Source organism: Haplochromis burtoni, unplaced genomic scaffold (genome assembly GCF_018398535.1).
Source record: "Haplochromis burtoni strain Fernald_Lab_line unplaced genomic scaffold, NCSU_Asbu1 Contig_1334, whole genome shotgun sequence".
Taxonomy (NCBI): Eukaryota; Metazoa; Chordata; class Actinopteri; order Cichliformes; family Cichlidae; genus Haplochromis; species Haplochromis burtoni.
The window spans coordinates 733-26242 of NW_024583695.1; the positions used below are offsets into that span (position 1 = coordinate 733).

A 25510-nucleotide genomic window follows, 5' to 3' on the forward strand; every position below is an offset into this window, starting at 1 on the left:
GATGTTTTGTCACGTCCCGCGGCATTCCTGAGGAACGCGAAAGGAGACCTTCGGGTTATGGCTGAAATCCAATGCAATGACGCTCCTGCGGTAACAGACGTTCCAACCTTCCAGCCCTAAACCTAACCTTATCCCTAGCCCTAACCATAACCTTATTCCTGACATTAACCAGGACTTTAATGATGTTAAATAGCGTGTTTCTAAGCGATTTGAAGAAAAAGAGCGAACATGTGTAGATTGAGTCCATACGGTTCTGATATTTCCTCATTTTTCCGAGGTCGTCATTTAGGAATGTGGTGGGTAGCTGAAAACGTAATATGTTGACGATTTGTCACCTAGCGTAAAATGTTACGCTTTGGGGGTGAGAACGTGTTGGAATTTCAACTGCTGCAACTTTCTACAGAGTCATTTACATGAAACATGAGACTGACCGAGAAACTGCCTGGACAGCAAAACAGATGGGGAGGCTTTGTCCTTCTTCTCTTTCAGATGGTGTCCATCTCAGGGTGAACTGTCCTGGTCCTGATGGACTGCTGATTAAATTGTACGGCCCGCTGTAGAGCAGCTCAGAGACCCTTCAACAAACAAAATCAAAAATTCATCAACTTGTGTGTGGGGGGTTTTTTTGTTTTTGTTTTTTTGTTTTTTTCAAAATCTCCACATCTGCAAAAAGAGCATATTTCTTTTGTTTCCCAACTAAAGCACAGATTTTATCCGGCCATGTTTTATTTCTCAAACCAACCAACCTTGGAAGCAGGGGCACTTTTAGCCCATTTTTAGGGCTACTGAAGCACATCAAACATCAATCAATCAAGACTAATGTTGGATCAGTGTTTCAATATTTATATCTTTTATTAGATGTTCATGTGGTTTAGTTTTGTATTACCTAATCTTTTTGCATTCATGTCCTTACATCTGTGTGGCATTGGCTGTTTTATTTACTGTGTCGTCTAACTTGACTTCTGACTGTAATCTTGTACATCAGCACTGGAGATTTGTAATAATAAAGATCATCTCACATATGTAACCTGATAACCTGAAACATATGTCAAATTTGCATGTCACTCATTTCTCTTAGATTCATGACTTTGAGGCCTATATTTCATATCTACCCATAGGCTGCTCTGAATATAATATTTAAACTTTTATATATTCAGACAAAGTCTTTAACTGTGTTTTACTTACGTGGAGTTAAGTGCCTCTGCAGTGATGTGAATTTCCAGAGTCTGACTGACGTTGTAGAGCTGAGCTCCGTTGGCTGGTGTTGGAGGAAGAAACTTGGGCAGAAAGAGTCCTTCTGTGCAGGATGGCACTGCAGGATCAACTGGAAGAATACAGAGAAGTTAAGGTGATTCTCACAGGATGCAAAGATGATCCACAGTAAAATATCTGCTGGACAGATTAATATTTGTTGGTCCAGAGAATCAGTCTTGATTACACTGGTGGTCAAACATCTCTGTACATCAGGCCGAGCACTAAGTTCATCAGCAGCAGCTCTTTAGTGCTTTCATTGTAAGATAATGAAACGTATATTGGTACCTTTCAAAGCAAACTGAATCGGTATTTTGCTGATGGCATCGTTGGTAGTTATTGTTGTTTGTGTCCCGCTGGTTTGAGTCAGAGTGATGGTCTGTCTGGGGAAGTCCTCCATCACCAGCTGTACTACATACGAACCTTCATTACTGCTGCTGGTGGGGCTGAATGACAGAGTACAAGACGACTGCAAGAGGACGAAAATGGGTTTGAAGTCAAAATAACCAAAATGTTTTCTGTTGCAGAAAAAACAACTTTTTTGGACAAACTTTCACTTTTGCAAAATAAATTGTCCTGAACTGTAACTCAGTTAAAACCATTTAATCACTTTCTGTGCCACTAGTTTTGCTTGTCTCATCTGACATGAGAGTAACAATCATTGCTCACCGATGAGAGGCTGAGGACAGACGGTGGAGTGCAGGGGTTACACTCTGAGAGTGCAGAGTTTCCATATCTGCATTTAACTTCGTCTCCATCAGGGTCAAACATCAACAGGCTGAAATCTCTCTGACAGTTTGAAGGAACTCTGAGAGAGAAACAAAGATTGTAGCTCTATTTGCTGTATTCATTTTAATGTAACGAGCGGGTGATAAATACTTTGTTAAATACATTTTAATATGAAAGGGATGAATGTAAAATATGAAATATATAAGAATACAAACATAGACACACATTAAGTGGGCTTACCCCACAGCTGGTAGGATGGTGGTCTGAGGTGATGTGTTGGCTTTGCCGGTGTCGGACCGGTTCCTCAGTTCCACCCGAGTCACAGCTCTCCATGATGAAATGCCATTTTTGACGTTGGATATCCACTCACTACCCTCCAACCTTGATAGAAAATTCAGTTTTCAAAGTCTGAACATAACATGTTTTAGTCAATTATTAGTTTACCACGAGTGACCCATTTTTGTCGCCCTTCAGTGACGATTAAAAATTGTTTTTACAAATGACTTTTTCCTGTTGTACACTCACCGAAGTTCAAACGGAGCATTGCTGGGAACCTGTCGAGTCATGATTCCCTCTCTCTGACACCAGTCTCCACTGCTCTCCTGTTTTACCACATGTAGTGTGTAGGTTCCAGTCCCACAATCACCACTGAGGCAATTCCATGTTTCATCATTTGTGCAGGCAGCTGTGTGGAAGTTCAGTTTATACCGAACGGTCACCTGTAGAGTTACAGCCACAAAGTGTTTACCTAACATTTTCAAGTTTTCAAGTCTGGAAAATTATTTTAGATAGAAAATGTACGTACTGTGACAGATCCGTTTTCAAAAGTGTCCTTTGGGTAGTAGGTCATAACTGTGCCTAAAAAATGTGAAGCCTGAGTGGCGCAAACCATCAGCAGCACCAACGATGTCGCAGAGAGCAACATGATGAAAGTGTGTGTCTCTGCACAAAGGTAGAAATCACTGAGAACACGAATACATGTACTTCCAAAGACAGCCTCTCTTTCACTCTCTGTCCTTTTGTCTGATGTTTTTGGATTAGTTGATTTAGTTTGTAAACATGAAAATTACCTGGAATGAGCAAACACCTATTAGAAGATTACAATCAGATGGTGGTGGGTACTGAATGCACTTATCCAACTTTAAGAAACACAAACATCAGACTATTTAAAAAATCGTATTTTCAATGAAGTTGTTTTGAATAAATCAAAACTTTCTTAAACTATTTTTTCACATTTGTTTTTATCTTTTAGTTGCAATGGTTCATCAGTTTATGAAACAGAAATCACTTTTGCTGCCGGGGGATTCCCATGATGCATTGAGTTTTTCCTTTTCAGTCACCTTTCTCACTCACTTTGGCTGTATCCCAATTCAGGGTCTGCAGCCTTAAAGTACGCAGCCTCAATGATACTCAAAGGCAGAAAAGTGATTTCTGTGCACAACAGATCACAGAACATTTATGCTTCGTTTATGTCTGTCTGCACATTTGGATGCATGTAAGAATATATGCATTCTAATATGCTTTCTTTAAGAGGTGAAACATGCCACACTTAATAAAAAGTCTCCAACATTCCACATACAAGAAGTAATTGTGTAATAATAGTATTGTCTTAATTTAGAAATAGAAACTTGACGGTTGGATTTTATTTTTTCAAGACGTCTCCTGTTTAACTCAGTTGTGCCATCTGGCTTTATACATGTACTGTTTGATAATAATTCAATTCAATTTTATTAATATAGCCCCAAATCACAACAACAGTGGCCTCAAAGCACTGTATATTGTAAAGGTAGACCCTACAATAATACATTCAGAGAAAAACCCAACAATCATATGACCCCCTATGAGCAAGCACTTTGGCGATAGTGGGAAGGACAAACTCCCTGCTAACATGCTAACTGCTAGCAATGCAGAGAGGTCTATTAACACATAGGCTGTATCCCAATTCAGGGTCTGCAGCCTTAAAGGCCACATTTTCAGGCCGATTACGTCACCGTGACGCGACCCCCCCCCCACCCCCCCCCGGGGGGGGGGAAAGTTGTTTTGGAGGAAATAGGGTACCCCCCGGGGGGGGGGTTGCCGCCGCCCCTCCCCCCCCCCCCCCCCACAAACCCGCCCCGCCCGCGCCCCCCCCCCCTTGGTGTGGGTTAGTGGGGGGGGGTGGGGAACTATATAAGAATGTATGAAGAAATAAAAAAAAAAAAACCCCCCCCCCCCCCCTGGGGGGGGTTTGGGCCCCTGGGGCGGGGGGGAAAAAAAGTTCGATCCCCCCCCCCCGAAAAAAAAAAAAAGGGGGGGGGGGATTACGTCACAGCGCGCGCGAAGGCTGTCCCAATTCAAAGGCTGCTCGAAATGCGGCCCTGAAATGCGTCCTTCATTTCCCTGAATTTTAAGGACGTGGCAGTGTAGACTTCGTGGCCCAACATATCCCAGAATGCATAGCGGGTGGGTGTGGATAATTTTGCGAAAAAAAACGGCAGATGAGGGGCGGCCGAAGAGTAAACTTTAAGTAAGTACTGAATATTATGTCACTTATTTATGTGCAAATGTTTAATAACGAAGAACATTAAACATTACTGTTGGCCACATGTCGGCAAAGTTCATGTGACATTAGTGACGTTTGTACTAACTTGGTTTTAAAGCCTTTACTTTAAAATATACACCGTTCAATAGCTGAGCTTAATCTTACAGAGAATGATCAAAGCTCATGTAGAAACAAACAAACAAATGAACAAAAGATTTTCTCCTTCACTTATTTCTGTCAGACAAAGCTGTATGATTTAGTATCATGGTTGCTAGGCAACCTGGGCAGCGCAACGGAGGCTAGACCGTCCCATTTCACAAGTCTCGCACTTCCGGCCTTAGCGGTCTTTAAGTACGCGGCCTTTGAGGATCGTTGAGGCTGCGTACTTTAAGGCTGCAGACCCTGAATTGGGATAGAGCCATAGTGAGTGAGAAAGGTGACTGGAAAAGGAAAAACTCAATGCATCATGGGAATCCCCCGGCAGCAAATATTCGTTTATAATGCAGAACATGAACTAAGGAGGATTCAGATGTGAAAAATATTGAAGTCATTGACCTCTATCGTATTTCTTTAGCAAATTAAGGAAAAGTTAAGCTCAGTAGAGTCTTAAAGTAGAGGCTCCCGATACTTAACCTAGGAAAAATGGCTCAGCAGCGAAGTGCTCTATAGGGTATATGGTAAGTCATAGATAGGGCTGATTATTTAAGACTAATGTATGTGAGGAGCAGATTGTTGAATTCATCTGGATTTAACAGGAAGCCAATGAAGGGAAGCCAAAACAGGAGAAATATGCTTCTCTTTTCTAGTCCCAGTCAGTACTCTCTGCTGCAGCATTTTGGATTACTGAAGGCTTTTCAGCGAGTTTTTTGGACATCCTGATAATAATGAATTACAGTAGTCCAGCCTGGAAGTAATAAATGCATGAACTAGTTTTTCAGCGTCACTCTGAGACAGGATATTTCTAATTTTAGAGATGTTGCGCAAATGGAAGAAGCAGTCCTGCATATTTGTTTAATATATGCATTGAAGGACATGTCTTGGTCAAAAATCACTCCAAGGTTGAATAATAGGACGAATAGTAAGATGTTCTGGCTTTGCAGAGAACACCTACAATAATTATTTTATCTGAGTTGAGCACTAAATCAGATAAAAAGTCTGAGAAATCAGACCGAAACTGTCATGGTCGGCTGTGTGGCAGGCAGGCAGGAGTGGTGGACCCAAAATGCAGGATTCTCAGGACACGAGGTTTAAACAGAAAATGCAGCTTTATTGCTGGAGCAGAACATCAAGATAAAATAAAACTCACAAAAGCAAACAAAACTCTAAACAGAGATGCAGGAGGACTGGAAATCCTAAACACGCAGCAAGTGAGGGTGAACAGACGTTAACGCAGACGCTGACACAAAGACACACTGGGCTTAAATACACTGAGGGAGTCATCAAGGAATTAGAGACAGAAGGGGGACACAGCTGGGAGAAATTAGACTAACGAGACAGGGGAGAGGTAAAACTGAACACACTGACATGAGACATGAACTTTCAGAATAAAACAGGAAACTAACAGACACAGAGAACCAGACAGGACACTGAACTTGACAGGCAGACTCATGAGCAGACACAATAACACCATGGACAGACAGAGGGAACACAGAGAAGTGGGAGCAGGCAGGCAAGGAACAGAAACCTAACAAATGGCAAAAATCACAACAGAATACACATTTGAAATGAACAAAAGCATAAGGAAACACAAAACACTGAGTCCTCAGACTCAGGACCATGACAGAAACTCTGTGTAAGGCCCAGGTGGACGATAGATGATAACAAGTAAGACAGGTTTCTGAGTTTTACAGCTGGGGTGGACAAGGCTAAGCATCAGGCTTTCAAATGAATGAAAAGTTAATAATGATATAATCAGCAAAACAAAAACAGACAATTTAAACATAAAATATTAACAGGTTGCCACCAGTTCATCACAAATCATTTAGTATAGATGGTCGATTTCACAGACAATACACATTATCTCTGAAATTATATCTGAAACTGTTCTGATGAGAAGTTGAATGGTATTAATCGTATTATTCCTCATACCACAAAATACATTGTCAGAAGTGTTTCTGCTTCTACTCAGTGATTCCTGATGCTAGCTTTTTTGGTCTTTTGCGCAGAAACTGGGAAAACAGCCTACAGGGTGAGAGATTAAATGCAAAGCATGTGGGAACTATCAATAGAGCAATGAAAAGCCTCTGCTCAGTACTGAGCAGTAGCTTATCCAGCCACTATTTTCTTTTTCCAACCTTCTGCCAGAGGTTTCTTGTTGTTAAAAGAGAGTTTCCCCTTCCCACTTTTGCCAAAGTGCTTGCTCACAGCGGGTCATCTACTTGTTGGAGTTTACATGTAGTACTGTCTTTACCTTACATTAAGTTCCCTGAAGTGACTGTTGTTGTCATTTGACATTAAATAAATAAAATTCCATTGTAAAAAATATTCACAAACTCTCACTACACAAATAGTGAACCCAGTTCACACGGGATTTTAGGGTCCCACTCAAGTCCTAAAGGAAATTACTGTACCATCTTTAGCCCATACTATCTTGAGGATGGGTCCACAGGAAACCTGCTAAGATACCAGAGCTTTTCTGGCAATATGAGAGTCTGTATATCCCCATCGGGAGATGGAAAAATGAATGTGTCGAAGAGGACTTGACTTTATTCTATTCTATAACCCTGATAACATCTCTGATAACATGAGTGGTTATCTTAAAGCAGAGAACAGGGCTCATCTTAAATGATGAGAGTACTGCATCACCCCCTTTATTAGGGAGGACAGGGGCTCTGACAACTGTAAAATGCTATTTTACAAAAAAGCTCACAATGCAGTTTTACTGTGTAGCCATGTATTATGAGCTTGTTTTTTCTCCTGCAGCTGGTATTGTGGTCTCCTCTCTAAATTTCAGGCATTGTTATAAACAGCATTTTCAAAATACTGAAATTTCCTGTTGTTTCTTACAGGAAAGTTCGAAACATTAGTACCATTTCAAAAAATAATTTGTATTTACAAATTAACTTTACAACATATTTCTGTTTACTATGTGATTAACTTAAAGATCTTCTAAGTAAATTATCTCTCACTAATAACTCTCAAGACACAGTGAGGCATAACGGTCCTGCTACAGTTTTAGAAAAATTGATCTATGTTAGATTAACTGATCCAGTAAAGTAGAATCAGGTCACATTACAGTCTTAAGCTCGGGGAACATTATGCTCAATATTTGCTGTGAATTTCATTTCTAAATAAAGGATTATGAGCATGTTGTACTCACTAAGTTTGCTGTCCGGTCTGGAGAGCTGTTCAGAGAGCTATTGTCAGTGAAGAGCTGAGCTGATGGTAAATAATACAGAGCTGCTATATTTACACTGTCTGGCTGAAAATTAATCTACATGCAAAACGTGTAGCCAATAAAAAATGAAAATGTCTTCCTCATCAAGTGCAACAGACCAAACAAGAAAATAACCAACTTTAAATCAAACATTATAGATGTCTGGATGATCTCACCTGGTGAAAGCTGTGACCAGATGATCCATTTGTCTTGAATTAGATAAGCAGTCAAGAAAATGAATGAGTGGAAATTGAGTTATAAACTAAAAACAACAGGCTACATACAGATGCTGTTAGATACTCATAATACAACAGCTTAATTGCAGAAGAAAATTTAATTTACATGCTGTCTTTTTTAAATATAATTTTACTTTTATTTTTGGCTACTTCAGCCTTTACAGGACAGTACAGAGAATATCCTAACATCACTGTACAATGCTTAGCCCAGCTACTGTTCTTGTCACAGCAAGCAGTGAACAGTGCCAGGATAGTGTTGCTACATGAAGTGCACTTTGCTTCCTCAAATATCATTTGCATTAAATACTCATGAAAATTGCAGATATGACGCTTCTCTGAATTGCAGAATGCTGTTAAGCCACTGACACAATGAGCTGTTTATAAATGTGACGCACACACCAGCAACAGAGACCGAGGTTCAAAATGCAAAATGTGGCTACAAACCCAGCACCACAAGAGAAACTGATAACTGAATGTGTTTCTGTGACTTATGTCTGTGAAGGTTCTCAGTCATCCAGGTCATCGTAGTCAAAGGAGCTTGCAAAGAAAAGCGTTGGGACTAAGTTGCTTGAAGACGTTTCACCTCTCATCCGAGAAGCTTCTTCAATTCTGAGGTCAAATGGTGGAGAGTCCCAGATATAAACCTAGTGGGAGCGACGCAACAACATTGTCATCCCCTATGTATCCCCTGTGTATCAGAAAAACTCAGGAGAGTTTTCTCAAAGCATGAAATCCTGGTGTATTTCAGACCCAGCAACACGCTCAGACAAAAACTGGTTCACCCGAAAGACAAAACTCCTAAACACAAACTTAACAATGTGGTGTATGCTGTACAGTGCAGCGAGGAATGCAGATGGACAGCTGAGTCTTGTCCTGTGGAGGTGGCTCTTCTATGTTGTGCCATGCGCTTGTGAAGTGGCTGTTTGGTCTCTCCAATGTAGAGGTCTGGGCATTCCTCGCTGCACTGTACAGCATACACCATGTTGTTAAGTCTGTGTTTTGAACAGAGGCGGTGGTTTATGACGCCAACTCTCTGCCATCTATAATCCAGTTTTGAGTTGTCAAATTTGACACAGAGGGTTCTACTGTTCGATTTTACAGAAGGCTCTAAGAAGCTGATATGCTGCCTAATTTCTGACATCATATGGTCGGGAACAATAATTAAAGTTTCTGTTTTATCAGAGTTTAGCTATCTTTAGCTATCAAGCTAGCTTGTCTATGTTCAGTTATCTTTCCTGCTTTACTTTGAAGGGTCTGGTGTTCCATGTTCAGTGTGTTTAGTTGTACTTCCCCTGTAGTGTTCAGGTTCATTTGTGTCAGCTGTGTTTCCCCAGGTATTTCGTCTTCCCTAATTACCCTTCTGTGTCTTTATGTTCTCTGTCTTCCTCTGGTCAGTGTTGGGTTGCATTTTTGTCTTGTGCCATGTCTCTCTAATCCTCAGGTTTATTTTATACTTCTGTTCAGGTTCATGCACCTGTTCAGATTCATGTTCATGTTTTTACAGTGTTCATAGTTAAACTAGTTTCAATTTAGGTCTTAGTTTAGTTTTTTCCCCTAGCTCGCTTTGCCTTGTTTTCTGTTAATGATATCAGCATTAATAAAGGCTTGCCTTTTGTTTAAACCTTACTCTCTCTCTCCTGTGTCTACATTTAGGTCCACACCTCAAACACCCCAAATGGTCTGCTGTAACACAAGGGAGGAAGCACTTTCAGAAAGACATCTAGTGAGTCCGTTGTTTTCAGCATCTACATGAATCTTAAAATCTTCCACTATAATTATTTTATCTGAGCTGTTCCTTGTGTTTTCTAGTTGTGGATAAGCAGTGTTGGGCAAGTTACTTCGAAAAAGTAATTAATTATAGTTACTAGTTACTTCTTCAAAAGAGTAACTGAGTTAGTAACTGAGTTAGAAGATTCTAAAAGTAATTAATTACTTGAAAAGTAACTATTGCGTTACTTTAAAAAAATGTTTAACCATATGGGGTCCATTTTTAACTGCTTTTGATTTTCCCTCCACATTTCACCTTTAAAAACTATTTACTTTGCCTTATCTGGTATCATCCTTTTCAGCACAACCTCACGTGTCTGAATTTACAGTTATGTTTTCATTTTGATTATTATTATGTATTAACACAACTGATCTAAAATCAGACAAAAAACATCCAAATAGAAAAAGTTATATTTTTTACTGTAACAACCACAAACATGTTTATTGAATCATATTTCATAACTTTAAATGCAAATGTAAATTGTCAATTTTAAAATCATATGCACAAGTTTTGCAAAGAATAAAGTTATTTGCAGCCATTTACTTTCTACACTTTTTTTAAAATAACCATTTCAAACTATTTACAGAACAATCAGCTGTTCTTTATTCAATAAGATGCCACACAAATTATTTGTGCCATTCCAAATATTTCTGTCCCCTATAAAGGAGAACATCACAGCCTGACACCGGGAGACAGCAGTCACCTCATTGTTTTGACACACAACACAAAACTATCCACAACACTACACACTAACTACACAAGGCGCGCAGCTGCTTAAAGCTGTAGCACCATGATTATTTACGTAGACAACTACTTCCGTGTGTTAAGCTGAACGCAGCTTCAACCGTCTGTTGAAAAATACTAACGTGACCGCACTGCATTTTCTTGTTAGTAACAGTAATGGCGTTGTACGATAGGAATAGTAATTAGTTAGATTACTTGTTACTGAAAAAAGTAACGCCGTCACTTGCAACGCCGTTATTCCCGTCACTGTGGATAATCAATCAGTGTATCTGTGCTAGACTAAGGATACTCAGTGCAAAATAACATTTAATCTTCACAATCTAACAAAAGTACAAATTAATTCATTTCAGATTATAGCACTGGAGAGTCAGACTAATGTGTTGCTTTTAAAGGCTGCTCTTGAGAAGTGATTGTAATTATTAAAAATGTGTGTTAAAGAACAGTGAAGACAAAACTTCATTCAACAGCTGAAAGGAAAAAGCTCTCGAAGCTGTCAAATGTTTATGTTGTGCCAGTTGCACCAATCTCTGGTTTGCTGTTTATGAGTCGGATGACCGTCTGTTGGGGCAGCCCTTTGGATATCAGTGCATTTTTTATCTAAAGGGGGAAAAAAGAAGAGAGAGATATGATCATTTTCCCTTTTTTTAAGATGTGAGACTTCTTTAGAAAGAAGCAGCACAGGTTTTACAAAACTGTGCTCACAGGAAAAAAATTTATGTTGAAGTATGTACTTGTGTGGTTGTGTATATCTATCATGTGTGAACACTGTGAAGAAAATCAGGATGTTTATAGTATGGCCCCATACAGTTATTACTCAAAGTGGGATCATGTAGACACTGCTCAACCAGACAAATGCTGTGTCCAAAGAAAACTGATTCTTACAAATTGTGTTAGCAATCTTATATGCAATAGTTTCACAGCTGAGTTTGGTTGTGTATTTTTACTTGTGTCCTAGCTCTTTATGGAAATTATTACTGTCGTTGTCCTGAGTCTGGTGACTCAGTGCTTCTTTATTATGATCTTGTTTATTCTGATTGTGTTTTCCATTAAGATTCGCCATTTGTTAAGTTCCTGTTCTGTGCCTGCCCTGGTCCCACTTTTTTGTGTTCCCTCTGTCTGTCCATGATGTTATTATGTCTGCTCATGAGACTGTGTATGTTAAGTATTATCTTAATTAACAACACTAAATTGTAAGTGTTGTTGCCATTGCACATTGCACTTTTTTCGATGGAATATCTAGGTTGTTTTAGCAGGCTTATATTATATTATAGTATTTTTTTAATGAGTGTACGTGATGTGTTGGTTGTATGGTTGTTGTTTGTTTTGACATACTGCGAATCAATTTCCCATCAGGGACAATAAAGTTACCATTGACCATTGATTGACCATTGACCATTGACCATTCTATGTCTCGTCTGGAGCTCTGTGTCTGTCGTGTACTTCCTGTTTTACTTTGTAGGTCAGTGCCTTATGTCAGTGCGTTCAGCTTTGTGCTCTCCCTGTCAGTGTAATCAGCGTCAGCCGTGTCTCCTCTTAGCTCGCTTCACCTTTTGTATTTAGTGTCTGCATCTTCCCCTGCTCGTTGTCCTGTCGTACCCTCACTTTCACTGTGTGTTCTGTTTCCCAGCCTGCCTGCTTGTTTAGTTTGTTCTGTAGTCTCAGTTTAGTTAATTTTTTGCTCAGTTGCTTTCCAGCAATAAAGCTGAGTATTTTGAGTTATGTAAGCCTCCGTAAGTCCAGCATTTTGGGTCCTCTCTGCCTGCCTGCACACAGCCATGACGATTACAGTGAGCTACTCTACACACTCACACTGTCTATAATGGGATGTGTGTGTTGCAAAACATTAATTTGTGAAATTTCTTCCTCATACATATTCCATGATTAACTGTAAGTGGCATCATTACAGAGTTCAGGCGTTTAAGAATCACAGCAACTCAGTCACAAAGTGGCAGACCACATAAAATCACAGAGCAGGTTTTCTAAATTCCAAAGGCACATAGTGGGTAAAGGTCTCTGGCATTAACATCAGCGATGTGCACATGGAGGTTCATGTCATGAAGTTGTTATGCAATGTTCCCTCTAAGCTGCGCGCGTGCGCAATTGCGCACTGCTGGTCTCTGCGCAGAAAATATCTGTATTGCGCACAAAAAAAAAAAAATCAAACCTAAATTGAAATTAAAGTAAATATGTTAACAATCCTGTTTTGCAGTGTTAGTCAGTGACTGGCTGCTCCAGTATGGGATTAGAAGAATGCCACCTTATCCCATAGTCCAGCCACTGAAGCGATTCACATTCGTATATACGCAGCTAATCAACGTCGTCGACAGGCTGTGACAGCGTCCTTATGTGCCGACACCGGTGTTTTAGCTAGCAAAGCGGCGTGGCTGATGTGAAGTGAAGCCACGTTAATGACAACGTGTACAACCATTGGAGATGTGAGCAGGACAGATGGAACAATTGACGGAAAAAGTGTGGACTTTATACCAGTTTTTAAATTGTGTTGATCGGCCACATAAAACCAGAGTTATGATAAAAATCTGCGATGTTTGGTTTTCTTCCTGAATACTATCGTTGTTTATATTTACTGCGGGAAGAAACGTTAAAAACTGTGTTTTATAAGGAAAAAGGCTCGAAAGCCTGTGAGCAAAAACAAAACCAAAACTTCTGCAGTCACTTAGATGAGTGAACAGGACAGGGAGGAACGCTTTGTGCAAGGAGTGAAGGAGTGCCATCTCTGAATCCAGGAAGGGGCCTAAGGGTACATCTTAAATGCTGTATAATGCTCCAACTCTCTGTGAATGGTACTCATGGCCATTGAATCAGTGGTTGTTGATCAGGGGTCACAGCAATTATTTATCCTGTGGCATATTATTGATCAAGAAACTGACCTCACACCACACTGTCAATTCATTGGGCTGGTTTCAGTCAATGGCATGTTTATAAGATTGGGGAAACTGCAGTCAGCTGAGGCTGAAGGAGTCACTTGGATGAGTGACTTCAAGTAAGCATTTACTTACCTGTGTAAGGAATGTATCTCTATCAATTTTAGACAAGTCCACCAAAGAGGTCATCTTCAATTTGAGAACTGTAACATCTAGAAACACAAAGACACTTTAGAATCCATTAGAAATCACTGAACTCTATTCAGTGCTGAGCTACAATTACAGCAAGTAGTTGCATTCATCAAAGTTTCCAAGTGACATCAACTCTGTTGATAATCTTTTAATTCAGACCAAATAAATTTTTTTCTGTTTTGTGTTTTGGTACGAGCCCTGTGTTTATCCACGAAGGCTTAGTTTGCTTTACTTAATAATGTACTTACTTCCTGCTGGCATTTTGATTGTGATTGTATATTTCTTACTTTGCTGATCTTGAGATTAGTCAGTAGATCACACTGTTGAGGCTATGTCCACACGTACCCAGGTATTTTTGAAAACTGAGATTTTTCTATGCGTTTGCACCTTCTGTCCACACGTAAACGACGTTTTCAGTCACCGAAAATGGGGATTTTTAAAAACACCTGCCAGGGTGGATTTTTTTGAAAACTCAGTTTTTGCATTTACCTGTGGACGAGGAAAACGGAGAAAACACAGCATCAAAGGTGTGCGCCTTTTTGACGTCACACTGTGCTCCACGTTATTGTTTCTGTGAAATAAATTTCTACAGTGGCGGACTTAGACAAAATACTGTTACTGTTAATTGTACTCTCTGCAGTGTTTAAATGCTTACATATACACACACAGTTACTGTCCCTCCACACATAGGACTCGGTTCTGCTTCTATGCGCCATCTTTGTTTACTATTTCCCACCGAGGCTGATAGATTTGTATTGTTGATTGTCATTTATGCTTAGAAATATTCAACCATATATGCTTAGAGGTGTATAATCGATTGTGTAGTGATAGGATGTGTGATCCTTAATAGTCTTCAAAGACTTTGTGTGCATTCCAGAGTGTTCTGGCATTCACACCTACATCCTGGGAGCATGGGAGAGGTCGTACCTTCTCTTATTGTTTTATGGTAGGATAAACGTATCTAAATCTCTTTTAGTCTAAGTGCCTTTTGTTTAGATGAACTGCTGGACTTTCAGATCAGCAGGGTTAGGGAAGTCATTTATGGGGTCACACTCTGACCCAACACACACACTCACACACACACACATACTTACACAATGCACAGGCAAGGTACTCTTTGTTTGTATGTAGACGTCATATGTTAATGAACCTATGTATATTCATGTAACCTCAATAAAAGAGCAGTGTTACAGGGGAGCAGACGAGAGCAACTGGGGTCAAGCGAAGGAACGGCGTTTGTCCGGTTCTCTCCCGTGCACGAGAAACATAAAGAACTTTGCCTACTTCGTGTCTTGCTTGCTGTGTAATTATATTGTCGTTCCAGCGAATAGGTTCAAGCTACAAACCTATCAGAGGCTTCTAGACTTCTGATTGGCCAACATTTCTACACGGTTAGTAATATGTCGCCACCTGCTCCTTTGGCATGTTCCTAGCAGCGTTTTCCTTCATTTTTGCATTTAGGTGTGGACGGGATTATTTTTTAAAACGAAAACGGAAAATCTCTGTTTTCCAAAATACCCGTGTACGTGTGAACGTAGCCTGATTGTAGATAAAACCCCTGTGTTTTGTGACCTGGTGAAAATCACCTGTAATTAGTGCAAGCCTTTATTTTGGACTTTTGATTTTGTATGCAGTTAGTCAATTCACTCAGCATACTTTAAAACCAAGTATTTTGCAACTTGTGAATTGAGAGTATTATGTAGTGTAAAATAAAGTGATATAAAACTGATATGATCACATTTGGGGCGATCGTGGCTCAAGAGTTGGCAGTTCGTCTTGTAATCGGAAGGTTGCCGGTTTGAGCCCCGGCTTGGACAGTCTCGGTTGTTGTGTCCTTGGGCAAGACACTTCACCTACCACCTACTGGTGTTGGCCAGAGGGGCTGATGGTGCGATATGGCAGCGTCGCATCTGTCAGTCTGCCCCAGGGCAGCTGTGGCTACAACTGTAGCTTGCCTCCACCAGTGTGTGAATGTGAGAGTGAATGAATAGTGGAATTGTAAAGCGCTTTGAGAGTCTCGAAAAGCGCTATATAAATGCAGTCCATTATTATTATGAAATTTTACTGTTTTGATGTGACCAGCAATTAATAGACATGAACTAAAGTGAGAGTAATATATCCTGCACTAAGACAAAGTAGCTAAGTAAACATCACCTCATTTCATTCATACTCACATGATGGTTTACTGGGTGTAGTTGATGTAGGTGTAGTAATTGGAGTACTGGTGGTAGTTGTTGTAGTTGGAGTAGTTGTAGTACTGGTGTAGTGTTGTAGTGTTGTAGTACTGGTAGTAGTTGTTGTAGGTACAGTAGTTGTAGTACTGTAGTAGTTGTAGTAGTTGTAGTAGTGGTAGTAGTTAGTAGTGTTACTAGTATGTTGGTTGAGTAGTTGAGTAGGTAGTTGTTGTAGTTGGAGTAGTTGTAGTACTGGTAGTAGTTGTTGTAGTTGGAGTAGTTGTAGTACGTGGTAGTTGTTGTAGGTACAGTAGTTGTAGTACTGGTAGTAGTTGTTGTAGTTGTGAGTAGTTGTAGTACTGGTGGTAGTTGTTGTAGGTCAGTAGTTGTAGTACTGGTAGTAGTTGTTGTAGTTGGAGTAGTTGTAGTACTGGTGGTAGTTGTTGTAAGGTACAGTAGTTGTAGTACTGGTAGTAGTGTTAGTTGGAGTAGTTGTAGTACTGTGGTAGTAGTTGTAGGTACTAGTGAGTCTGGAGTAGTTGTTGTAGGTACAGTAGTTGTAGTACTGGTAGTAGTTGTTGAGGTGAGTAGTTGTAGTACTGGTAGTAGTTGTTGCAGGTCGAGTAGTTGGAGTACTGGTAGGTAGTTGTTGAGGTACAGAGTTGAGTTGGTGGTAGTTGTTGTGGTTATTATTGGTCCTATGAACAACCAATTAGAGGTTATAAGAGAGAGAGAATAAGATAAGATAAGATAAGATAGAACTTTATTAATCCCTCGTGTGGGTTCCTTCTGTGGAAAGTTGATTTCAAAAAAGCACAGCACCGACAGAAGTTACAGAGTTACAGAATATTATATATATATATATATAACACACACACACACACACACACACACACACACACACACACACACATATATATAAATACAGAGACAATATAAATAAAATATACGAAGGGGATAAATAGAATAAATAGGAATAAAAATACAAGTGAATTGCACATTTCAAGTATTGAGTCTATTGCACTGTTGACTATTAACAAAAGGTATTGCACAGTGAGGTGAAGAGGCACTACAGCTTAGTTGTTCCCCCCTCCTTTGTCCTCCTGTTTCCCCTCCCTCTCCCCTCCAGAGAGGAGTTAAACAGTCTGATGGCGTGTGGGACAAAGGAGTTTTTAAGTCTGTTAGTTCTTGTCTTTGGGAGAAGCAACCTGTCACTGAACAGACTCTTCTGGTTGTTTATGGCCGTGTGCAGAGGATGCCTGGCATTGTCCATAATGTCCATCAGTTTCTTTAATGTCCTTTTCTCTGCCACTGTCACCAGAGTGTCCAGCTTCATGCCGACCACAGAGCTAGCCTTCCTGATCAGTTTCTCCAGCCTGGATGAGTCCTTCTTTGCTGTGCTGCTCCCCCAGCACACCACAGCATAGAAAAGTACTCCAGCAACCACCGACTGGTAAAACATCCTCAGGAGCTTCCTGCAGATGTTAAAAGACCTCAGCCTCCTGAGGAAGTACAGTCGGCTTTGGGCTTTTTTATACAGGTGCTCTGTGTTGCATGACCAGTCCAGCTCAGTTACACTGATCCAGTAAATTAGATTTAAATGTGGCTGAAATGGTGAAGGGCTCTACTCACCGTTTGCAACAGTCACAGTGACACATCGAAGCTCGGAGTGATACTTGGTCCCACTGCAGAAATAAGTGCAATTTTCTTTTTCAAATATACCTGTTCAACACTCCTTAAGGGATTCTGATGATGATGGTTAGATCACAAGACAAAATTCACACAGACACACTGCACTCAAAAAGAAAAGTTAACAATAAATGGAAATCTGATGGTTTGGTAAACACTGCTCTTGAGAAGTGAATGTAATTATTTCAGTAAAAATGGTTGTGTAAAAGATCAGCGAAGCCAAAATGTTTTCAAGGTAAATGTGATCAATTTGATCAAAACACAACAAATATGACCAAAAAAATGACTTAAAGCCTTTTTAGAAAATAACGTGATTGAGCGATGCCAAGGCAAATCATGATAAAGTTTAATGTTTCATTATATAGCCCTTCAATCACATGACAACTTCAAGTTACTTAACCAAGGACACTTTGTATTTTAATCGAGCATGTTTTCAAAACATGGAAGGTTCCTGGTTTATATGTTGCCTTCTGACAACAACTGTAATCTCAAAAGATAAAAAATATTATAACTTTCTACAGAGTATGAAACATGAGACTGACTTGAAAACTGCCTGGACAACAAAACAGATGGGGAGGGTTTGTCCATCTTCACTTTCAGATGGTGTCCATCTCAGGATGAACTGTCCAGGTCCTGATGTACTACTGATTAAATTGCACGGCCCGCTGTAGAGCAGCTCAGAGACCCTTCAACAAACAAAAAAATCCAAAATTTGTAAATTTTCTTTTCCCAAAATCTCCACGTCTGCAAAAGGAGCACATTTCTTTTGTTTCTTTTATCTAGCCACGTTTTTTTCTCAAACCAACCAACGATGGAAATGTTTCTTGTTGGTAACTTTCAATGTTTATTATCGTTGTTTTACCTAATCTTTAAGTATTTATGTCCTTAAATCTGTATGGTTTTGGCTGTGTTTCACTTACTGTGTCGTCTAAATTGACACCTGACTGTAATCTTGTACATCAGCACTGGAGTTTTTTATTACTAAAGATCTGGTCAGATATGTAACTTAATAACCTGAAACATATTTTAGATTTGCACATCACTCATTTCTATTAGATTCATGACTTGTAGGACTATATTTTATATCTACCTAGAGGCTGCCCTGAAATAAATATTTTACCGTTTCAGGCAAAGTCTTTTTTTTTTTTCGTTTTTACTTACATGGAGTTAAGTGCCTCTGCAGTGATGTTAATGTCCAGAGTCTGACTGACATTGTTGTAGAGCTGAGCTCCGTTGGCTGGTGTTGGAGGAAGAAACTTGGGCAGAAAGAGTCCTTCTGTGCAGGATGGCACTGCAGGATCAACTGGAAGAATACAGAGAAGTTAAGGTGATTCTCACAGGATGCAAAGATGATCCAAGGTCAATTTTGTCATAGTCATGAGTCTGATGACTTTGTGTTTTGTTTATTTATAATATTTTATGTTCTTGTTTATTCTGTTTGTGTCTTTCATTAAGATTTGCCATTTGTTTGGTGTCTGTTCTGTGCCTGCCCTGGTGCCACTTCTCTGTGTTCGTACGACACTGTGTTCTGTTACCCAACTTGCCTGCCTGTTGGTTTTGCTTTCCGAGATTAGTTAGTTTTCTGTTCTGTCTGCAATCTTACAATAATGCCGCATGTTTTGAGTTCACTTTGCCTCCTCGAGTTCAGCTCTCAGGTCCACTATTCCTGCTTATCTGCAACAGCCATGACAAATATCTGCTGGACAGATTAATATTTGTTGGTCCAGAGAATCAGTCTTGATTACACTGGTGGTCAAACATCTCTGTACATCAGGCCGAGCACTAAGTTCATCATCAGCAGTTCTTTAGTGCTTTCATTGTAAGATAATGAAACGTATATTGGTACCTTTCAAAGCAAACTGAATCGGTATTTTGCTGATGGCATCGTTGGTAGTTATTGTTGTTTGTGTCCCGCTGGTTTGAGTCAGAGTGATGGTCTGTCTGGGGAAGTCCTCCATCACCAGCTGTACTACATACGAACCTTCATTACTGCTGTTGGTGGGGCTGAATGACAGAGTACAAGACGACTGCAAGAGGACAAAAATGGGTTTGAAGTCAAAATAACCAAAATGTTTTCTGTTATGCAATTCAATTCAAGGATATAAAAATGTAGAAACAACACTTGTTTTGGACAAACTTTCACTTCTACAAAATTTAGATCAATTGTAATTCAATTAAAAAAATTCCCATCACATTATTGCATGACTGTCTGTGCCAGCTTTTAGTCTTTGCCTGTCTCATCTGACATGAGAGTAACAATCATTGCTCACCGATGAGAGGCTGAGGACAGACGGTGGAGTGCAGGGGTTACACTCTGAGAGTGCAGAGTTTCCATATCTGCATTTAACTTCGTCTCCATCAGGGTCAAACATCAACAGGCTGAAATCTCTCTGACAGTTTGAAGGAACTCTGAGAGAGAAACAAAGATTGTAGCTCTATTTGCTGTATTCATTTTAATGTAACGAACGGGTGATAAATACTTTGTTAAATACATTTTAATATGAAATGGATGAATGTAAAATATGAACTATAAAAGAAAACTAGGCAAACATAGACACACATAAAGTGGGCTTACCCCACAGCTGGTAGGATGGTGGTCTGAGGTGATGTGTTGGCTTTGCCGGTGTCGGACCGGTTCCTCAGTTCCACCCGAGTCACAGCTCTCCATGATATGATGTTATTGATGCTTGATATCCAGTTACCACTATTCAACCTTGATAGAAAATTCAGTTCAGTTCAAACTCTGAAGACAACATGTTTTAGTAAATTATTACTTATGAGTCACCAAAAAGATTATGATTAGTGCAGCTGCTGATGTTTTGGGGAATTTTTTTTGTCACACTTAAATTACTTTTTCTTGTTGTTGTACACTCACCAAAGCTCAAACAGAGCGTTGCTGGAAACCTGTCGAGTCATGATTCCCTCTCTCTGACACCAGTCTCCACTGCTCTCCTGTTTTACCACATGTAGTGTGTAGGTTCCAGTCCCACAATCACCACTGAGGCAACTCCATGTGGTATCAGATGTGCAGTCGTGGAAGTTCAACTTATACCGAAGAGTCACCTTTAAATTTACAGCCACAAAGTGTTCACTTAGGTCTTGTAAGATTTTTAAAAGTAAGTACATTATTTTAAGAAAGAAAATGTACGTACTGTGACAGATCCATCTGCAAAAGTGTCCTTTGGGTAGTAGGTCATGACTGTGCCTAAAAAATGTGAAGCCTGAGTGCCGCAAACCATCAGCAGCACCAACGTTGTCACAGAGAGCGACATGATGAATGTGTGTGTCTCTCTACAAAGGCAGAAATCACTGAGAACACCTGTACATCCAAAGACAGCCTCTCTTTCACTCTCTGGCCTTTTGTCTGATGTTTTTTCCCACATGGAAGTTGATTCAGTTTGTAAACCAGAAAATTACCTGGAATGAGGAAACGCCTATTAGAACAGAGGTTCCCAAAGTGTGGGGCCCGCCCCCTAAGGGGGGCCCAGAGCCATTACAGGGGAGGCGCGTTATGAAAAAAAAAAGAACTCTTGGACACTGTTAGCATAATGGACAGGTTTGTGACGGGACTGCTACACAAACACAAAGCAGGAGATGAAGCATCGCCAAATATGTTTCCAAACCAATTTCCTTCCAAGCCAAAGACTAGAAAATCAGACTAGAAATCAGGGATTTCTGTGCACAACAGATCACAGAGGGTTGAACCTCCATGCTTCATTAATGTCTGTTGTTTACATTTGGATGCATGTGGGAATATATGCATTCTAATATGCTTTCCTTAAGAGGTGAAACGTGCCGAACCGCAATGGATATTTCCCATTCTGCAAACTGCTGCTAAATGGTTTAAGCTTGTTTGTCCTGGTGCTGGTATTTGGGTAACCTGTATGAATTCCAGGCATTGTAATATAAACAGCACATTCAAAATACTGAAATTTTCTGTTGTGTCTTACAGGGAAGTTGGAAACATTAGGACCTTTTCAACAAAGTAATTTGCATTCATTGGTTAACTTTGCAAGATATTTCTGTTTACTCTGTGATGACCTTAAACATCTCCCAAGTAAATCATCTCTCAGGACACTGTGAAGCCAGCAACAGTCATAGAAACATTTATTTAGTATATTACATTAACTGATCTAATAAATCAGAATCTTTAGAAAATCACATTAAAGTCTTACGCTAGCATTATACTCAATGTTTGCTGTACATTTCATTTCTAAATAAAGGATTATCAGTGTGTCGCACTCACAGTTTCCTATCCGGTCCGCAGAGCTGTTCAGAGAGTTGTTATCAGATCTGGATTACAGTGAAGAGCTCAGCTGACTGTGAATCAAACAGAGAGCTGTTGTTTTTACACTTTATGGCTACAAACTAATGTGTATGCAAAATGTATAGCCAATGGAAAAATCTTCCTCCTCAAACAGGCAAAACAAGGAAATAACCGTACTTTTGCCTGGATGATCTCAGCTGGTGACAGCTGTAACCAAATGAGCCATTTGCCTGGAATTAGATAAACAGAAAGCTGATCGCCTTCTCCTTTCACTTGCTCAAGTCTTCCAATCAAAAGCCAATATTCCTGACTTGCATGTGATGTTGCAGAGGTGCATCAACCACGATGGCCTCACAATATTTTGTGGGTCTCTAGGTCTCTAGGAGAATCTCCTCGGGGACAGCTGCCAGGGAGTTTTTAACTACCTTTGGAGAGAGGAAATAATCAGATTAAAGAGGTGTGAAAGCAAAAAGTTAAGAGGAAAAAAAGCCTTTTTTAAACTGTTTCACTCATGCTCACAGGGCCTGTTCAGTTCACTAAATCTAAATCTTAAAGCTAAATCTTAGCAGACAGCTCCTTCCGGGGGGGTTGGGAAAGGATGCTGCTTCGCTCTTTGGCTGTAAATCCCTGTTCTCTTTCATGGCAGAATTATCTACATATCCATATATATTACAGGTGTATTTCAGAGAAGTCCTGGTGAGTTCATGGAACCAGATTTTAGCTTGGCAAATCTTCAGGTGACTCAGAATGCAGAAGCATTTTCCTACCCACGCTGTATATGTTGGGGATGGACTGGGGATGGACTGCTGCTAAACTGCACTAAACTAGGATATTGTCAGGAGGTGAAAGTGGTTTAATAATAAAGTAATAAAAAAAAAAATAAAGTAATTAATTTAAAATAATGGTAGATAGTTTTTAGAGAATTTTAGGTTCTCCAGAATTGCAGGGAAAAGCCCTATAATCTACTTTAAAAGTCTGTAGCTCTGTCCACCGTTTTGTGATATGAAAATTCATCAATACATCTTCCAGCAGTAATGTCATTGAGGCTTGAGATCCTGGTGGAAGTGACATCAACATTGTGGTCTGGTCCTCTGGGATATTATGCATAAAGTTTACCATTTTAAAAAAGGCTTGCTTTCATTTCTTTTTTGAAACCTTACATACAGTAAACTTATGGGTCAATTGGCTTTTTTGTATTTAGCTTTTAAACTTTTTAAAATGTATTTCTTCTAATGAAAACATAATTAGTGAGGTAATTTCCTGTCACATATCGAGGCCCACCTATGTGTCTGCACTTATTTGCTCTGAAATGTGAGTTATAAGTATTCAAATTTTCTTTTAGATTTCCGGTTTCCACTTTAGTGAAATGTCAGGAAAGCAATTCTCACTCAGCAGCACAGTTAGCTAACAGTTAATGAGCTAATACTTAACAAACTAACTAAACCACTTCACCAAGTTAGCTGATTGAGTTCATTACAGTAGCTGCAAAAGAATTTTTCTCCATCCATTCATCCATTTTCTTCCGCTTATCCGGGGCCGGGTCGCAGGGGGAGCAGCCCAAGCCCAGACCTTCCTCTCCCCAGCCACCTCCTTTAGCTTATCTGGGCGAACACCAAGGCGTTACCAGGCCAGCCAAGACATATAATCTCTCCAGCGTGTCCTGGGTCTGCCCCAGGGCCTCCTCCCGGTGGGACATGCCCGGAAAACCTTAACCAGGACCACATCATCTGCGAAAAGCAGAGATGAGATCCTGAGAAGTGGAAGCCTTCCGCCACTTGGCTACGCCTAGAAATTCTGTCCATAAATGTTATGAACAGAATTGGTGACAAAGGGCAGCCCTGGCGGAGACCATCTCCCACCAGGAACGAGTACGACTTATTGCCGGCTATACGGACAAAGCTCTCGCAATGGTCATATAAGGACTGAATGGCCCATAGCAATGGAGCACCCCTCACAGGACCCCTCGAGGGACACGGTCGAATGGCAAACTCCCATGCGCCATCGAGTATCCTGGAGAGGGTAAAGAGCTGGTCCAGTGTTCCACAGCCAGGAGGAACCCCCCCCACTCCGCGAATTGCTACCTTATCGTGGGGGAGGGGTTTGTGTGTCCCAGGGGCTATGTTGTCTGGGGGATTTTGCCCCTGGTAGGGCCTCCCATGGCAAATTGGTCCTGGGTGAGGGACCAGACAAAGAGCGATTCAGAAGATCCCTATAAAAAGACCATCGAGGGAACAGTTCACCTTGCCCGGGATAGGGTTACCGGGGCCCCGCCCTGGAGCCAGGCCCATGGAGGGTGCCCAAGGGCAAGTGTCTGGTGGCCGGGAATTAGTCCATGGGGCCTGGCTGGGCACAGCCCAAAAAAGGGACATGGGCCCATCTTCCTGCAGGCCCACCACTCGCAGGAGGCACCATAGGGGTTGGGTGCTATGTGGGTCGGGGGGCAGCCAGGAGCGGAGACCTTGGCGGACCGATTCCCGGCTACCAAGACTGGCAATTGGGAAGAATTTTTCTTCTTCTGAAAAAAAAAACTTGCATACATGACAAAAACATTACAATTTGAATATATTCACAATTTTCCTGAATGATTTTATGTAAGCTGAAACTTTCAATCATCTACTATATGCAAGTATATGAAAAAAATTAATAAATCAAAAAAAGATCTGATCTAAATTCAGATCCATATGTCTATTTTTATATAGTATAAAAAGCATATGCATATCTAAATAATATTTCAAATAAAGTATAAAGCCATCTTTTTATGTATATTTCCAAGCTCATTGTGCCACAAAAATAATTTCATTAAAAATTCAATTTGTAAATTTTTACAAATCTAAACTTGCTTCAAACCTTCTCTAGAAAACTTACTGAAAAACTACTAAACTAAAGTGAACACATTTTCCTGCAGTGCATTTTGATAATTCACTCAATAAATAATAATAACTAAACCCTTTTTTTTATTACTGTGTTATTTTGACTTATTTGCCATGATTTTTTCACAAATGGATAGACCCCCCCCCCCTTAAAAATAATTTATAAGAACGCCCAGAAGAGACACTCTTAAAGCAAGTTAAGGAATTACAGAAAACACTTGCACTTTCATAATTAAACAGCAGGGGCCGCTGTGGTTGTAATTTAAATATAATATAAATCATAAGATGAAACAAAACTAAGCTAGAGCTGTTAAAAAAATGAGAAAAATCTCACCTGCTGTACTGCGATAACATTGATGTCATCCGCAGACCAAGGCAATGAAGAGGTAATCTTTGCATTTAGAGCACAACAGCAGCTACAAGGAGAGAAAAATAGCGATGTGTCGGTGAAAATGAAACAGCTCTTAGAACCGACTCTTTGAAGTGTGTTTTTTTTTTTTATCTTACTCTCTCACTTTTTTCGCTTCACGCCACACTTGAGCCTTGTGTTTGCGCTGAGCAGAGGGGGGAGGGGTGGTAGTTACACTAGCAGTAGCACAGGAACATAGCAGGAGGAAGAGAGAAAGAGAGCCAGGGACAACAACAAGAGACAACATGTCTGTGAAGGTTCTCAGTCATCCAGGTCATCGTAGTCAAAGGAGCTTGCAAAGAAAAGCATCTGGACTTCTTTAAGTTGCTTGAAGACGTTTCACCTCTCATCCGAGAAGCTTCTTCAGTTCTAAGGTCAAATGGTGGAGAGTCCCAGATATAA

At 40.2% G+C, this 25510-nt stretch overlaps 2 protein-coding genes and 1 long non-coding RNA gene across 3 annotated transcripts; all 3 read right to left on the reverse strand.

The window, feature by feature from the left end:
• Window positions 1-386: 386 nt before the first annotated feature.
• Window positions 387-2919, reverse strand: LOC121813250. The gene is made up of 7 exons (XM_042216897.1): window positions 2786-2919; window positions 2506-2699; window positions 2221-2361; window positions 1921-2059; window positions 1540-1720; window positions 1186-1324; window positions 387-575 (listed from the first exon to the last, which is right to left on the reverse strand). Exons 1-7 carry the CDS (start codon window positions 2903-2905, stop codon window positions 410-412), a joined length of 1080 nt encoding a protein of 359 aa, XP_042072831.1. The 5' UTR covers window positions 2906-2919; the 3' UTR covers window positions 387-409.
• Window positions 2920-10586: 7667 nt separating this feature from the next.
• Window positions 10587-15998, reverse strand: LOC121813251. Its single transcript, XR_006053600.1, has 3 exons — window positions 15874-15998; window positions 13643-13719; window positions 10587-11222 (listed from the first exon to the last, which is right to left on the reverse strand). It is a non-coding gene; the product is annotated as an uncharacterized LOC121813251 (long non-coding RNA).
• A 1411-nt stretch (window positions 15999-17409) lies between these two features.
• Window positions 17410-25106, reverse strand: LOC102312738. The gene is made up of 11 exons (XM_014331035.2): window positions 25034-25106; window positions 22007-22254; window positions 21809-21882; window positions 20715-20979; window positions 20438-20625; window positions 20138-20275; window positions 19833-19971; window positions 19409-19589; window positions 18724-18865; window positions 18105-18248; window positions 17410-17558 (listed from the first exon to the last, which is right to left on the reverse strand). The coding sequence occupies exons 4-11, from the start codon at window positions 20943-20945 to the stop codon at window positions 17498-17500; spliced, it is 1224 nt and encodes a 407-aa protein (XP_014186521.1). The 5' UTR covers window positions 20946-20979; window positions 21809-21882; window positions 22007-22254; window positions 25034-25106; the 3' UTR covers window positions 17410-17497.
• Window positions 25107-25510: the final 404 nt, after the last annotated feature.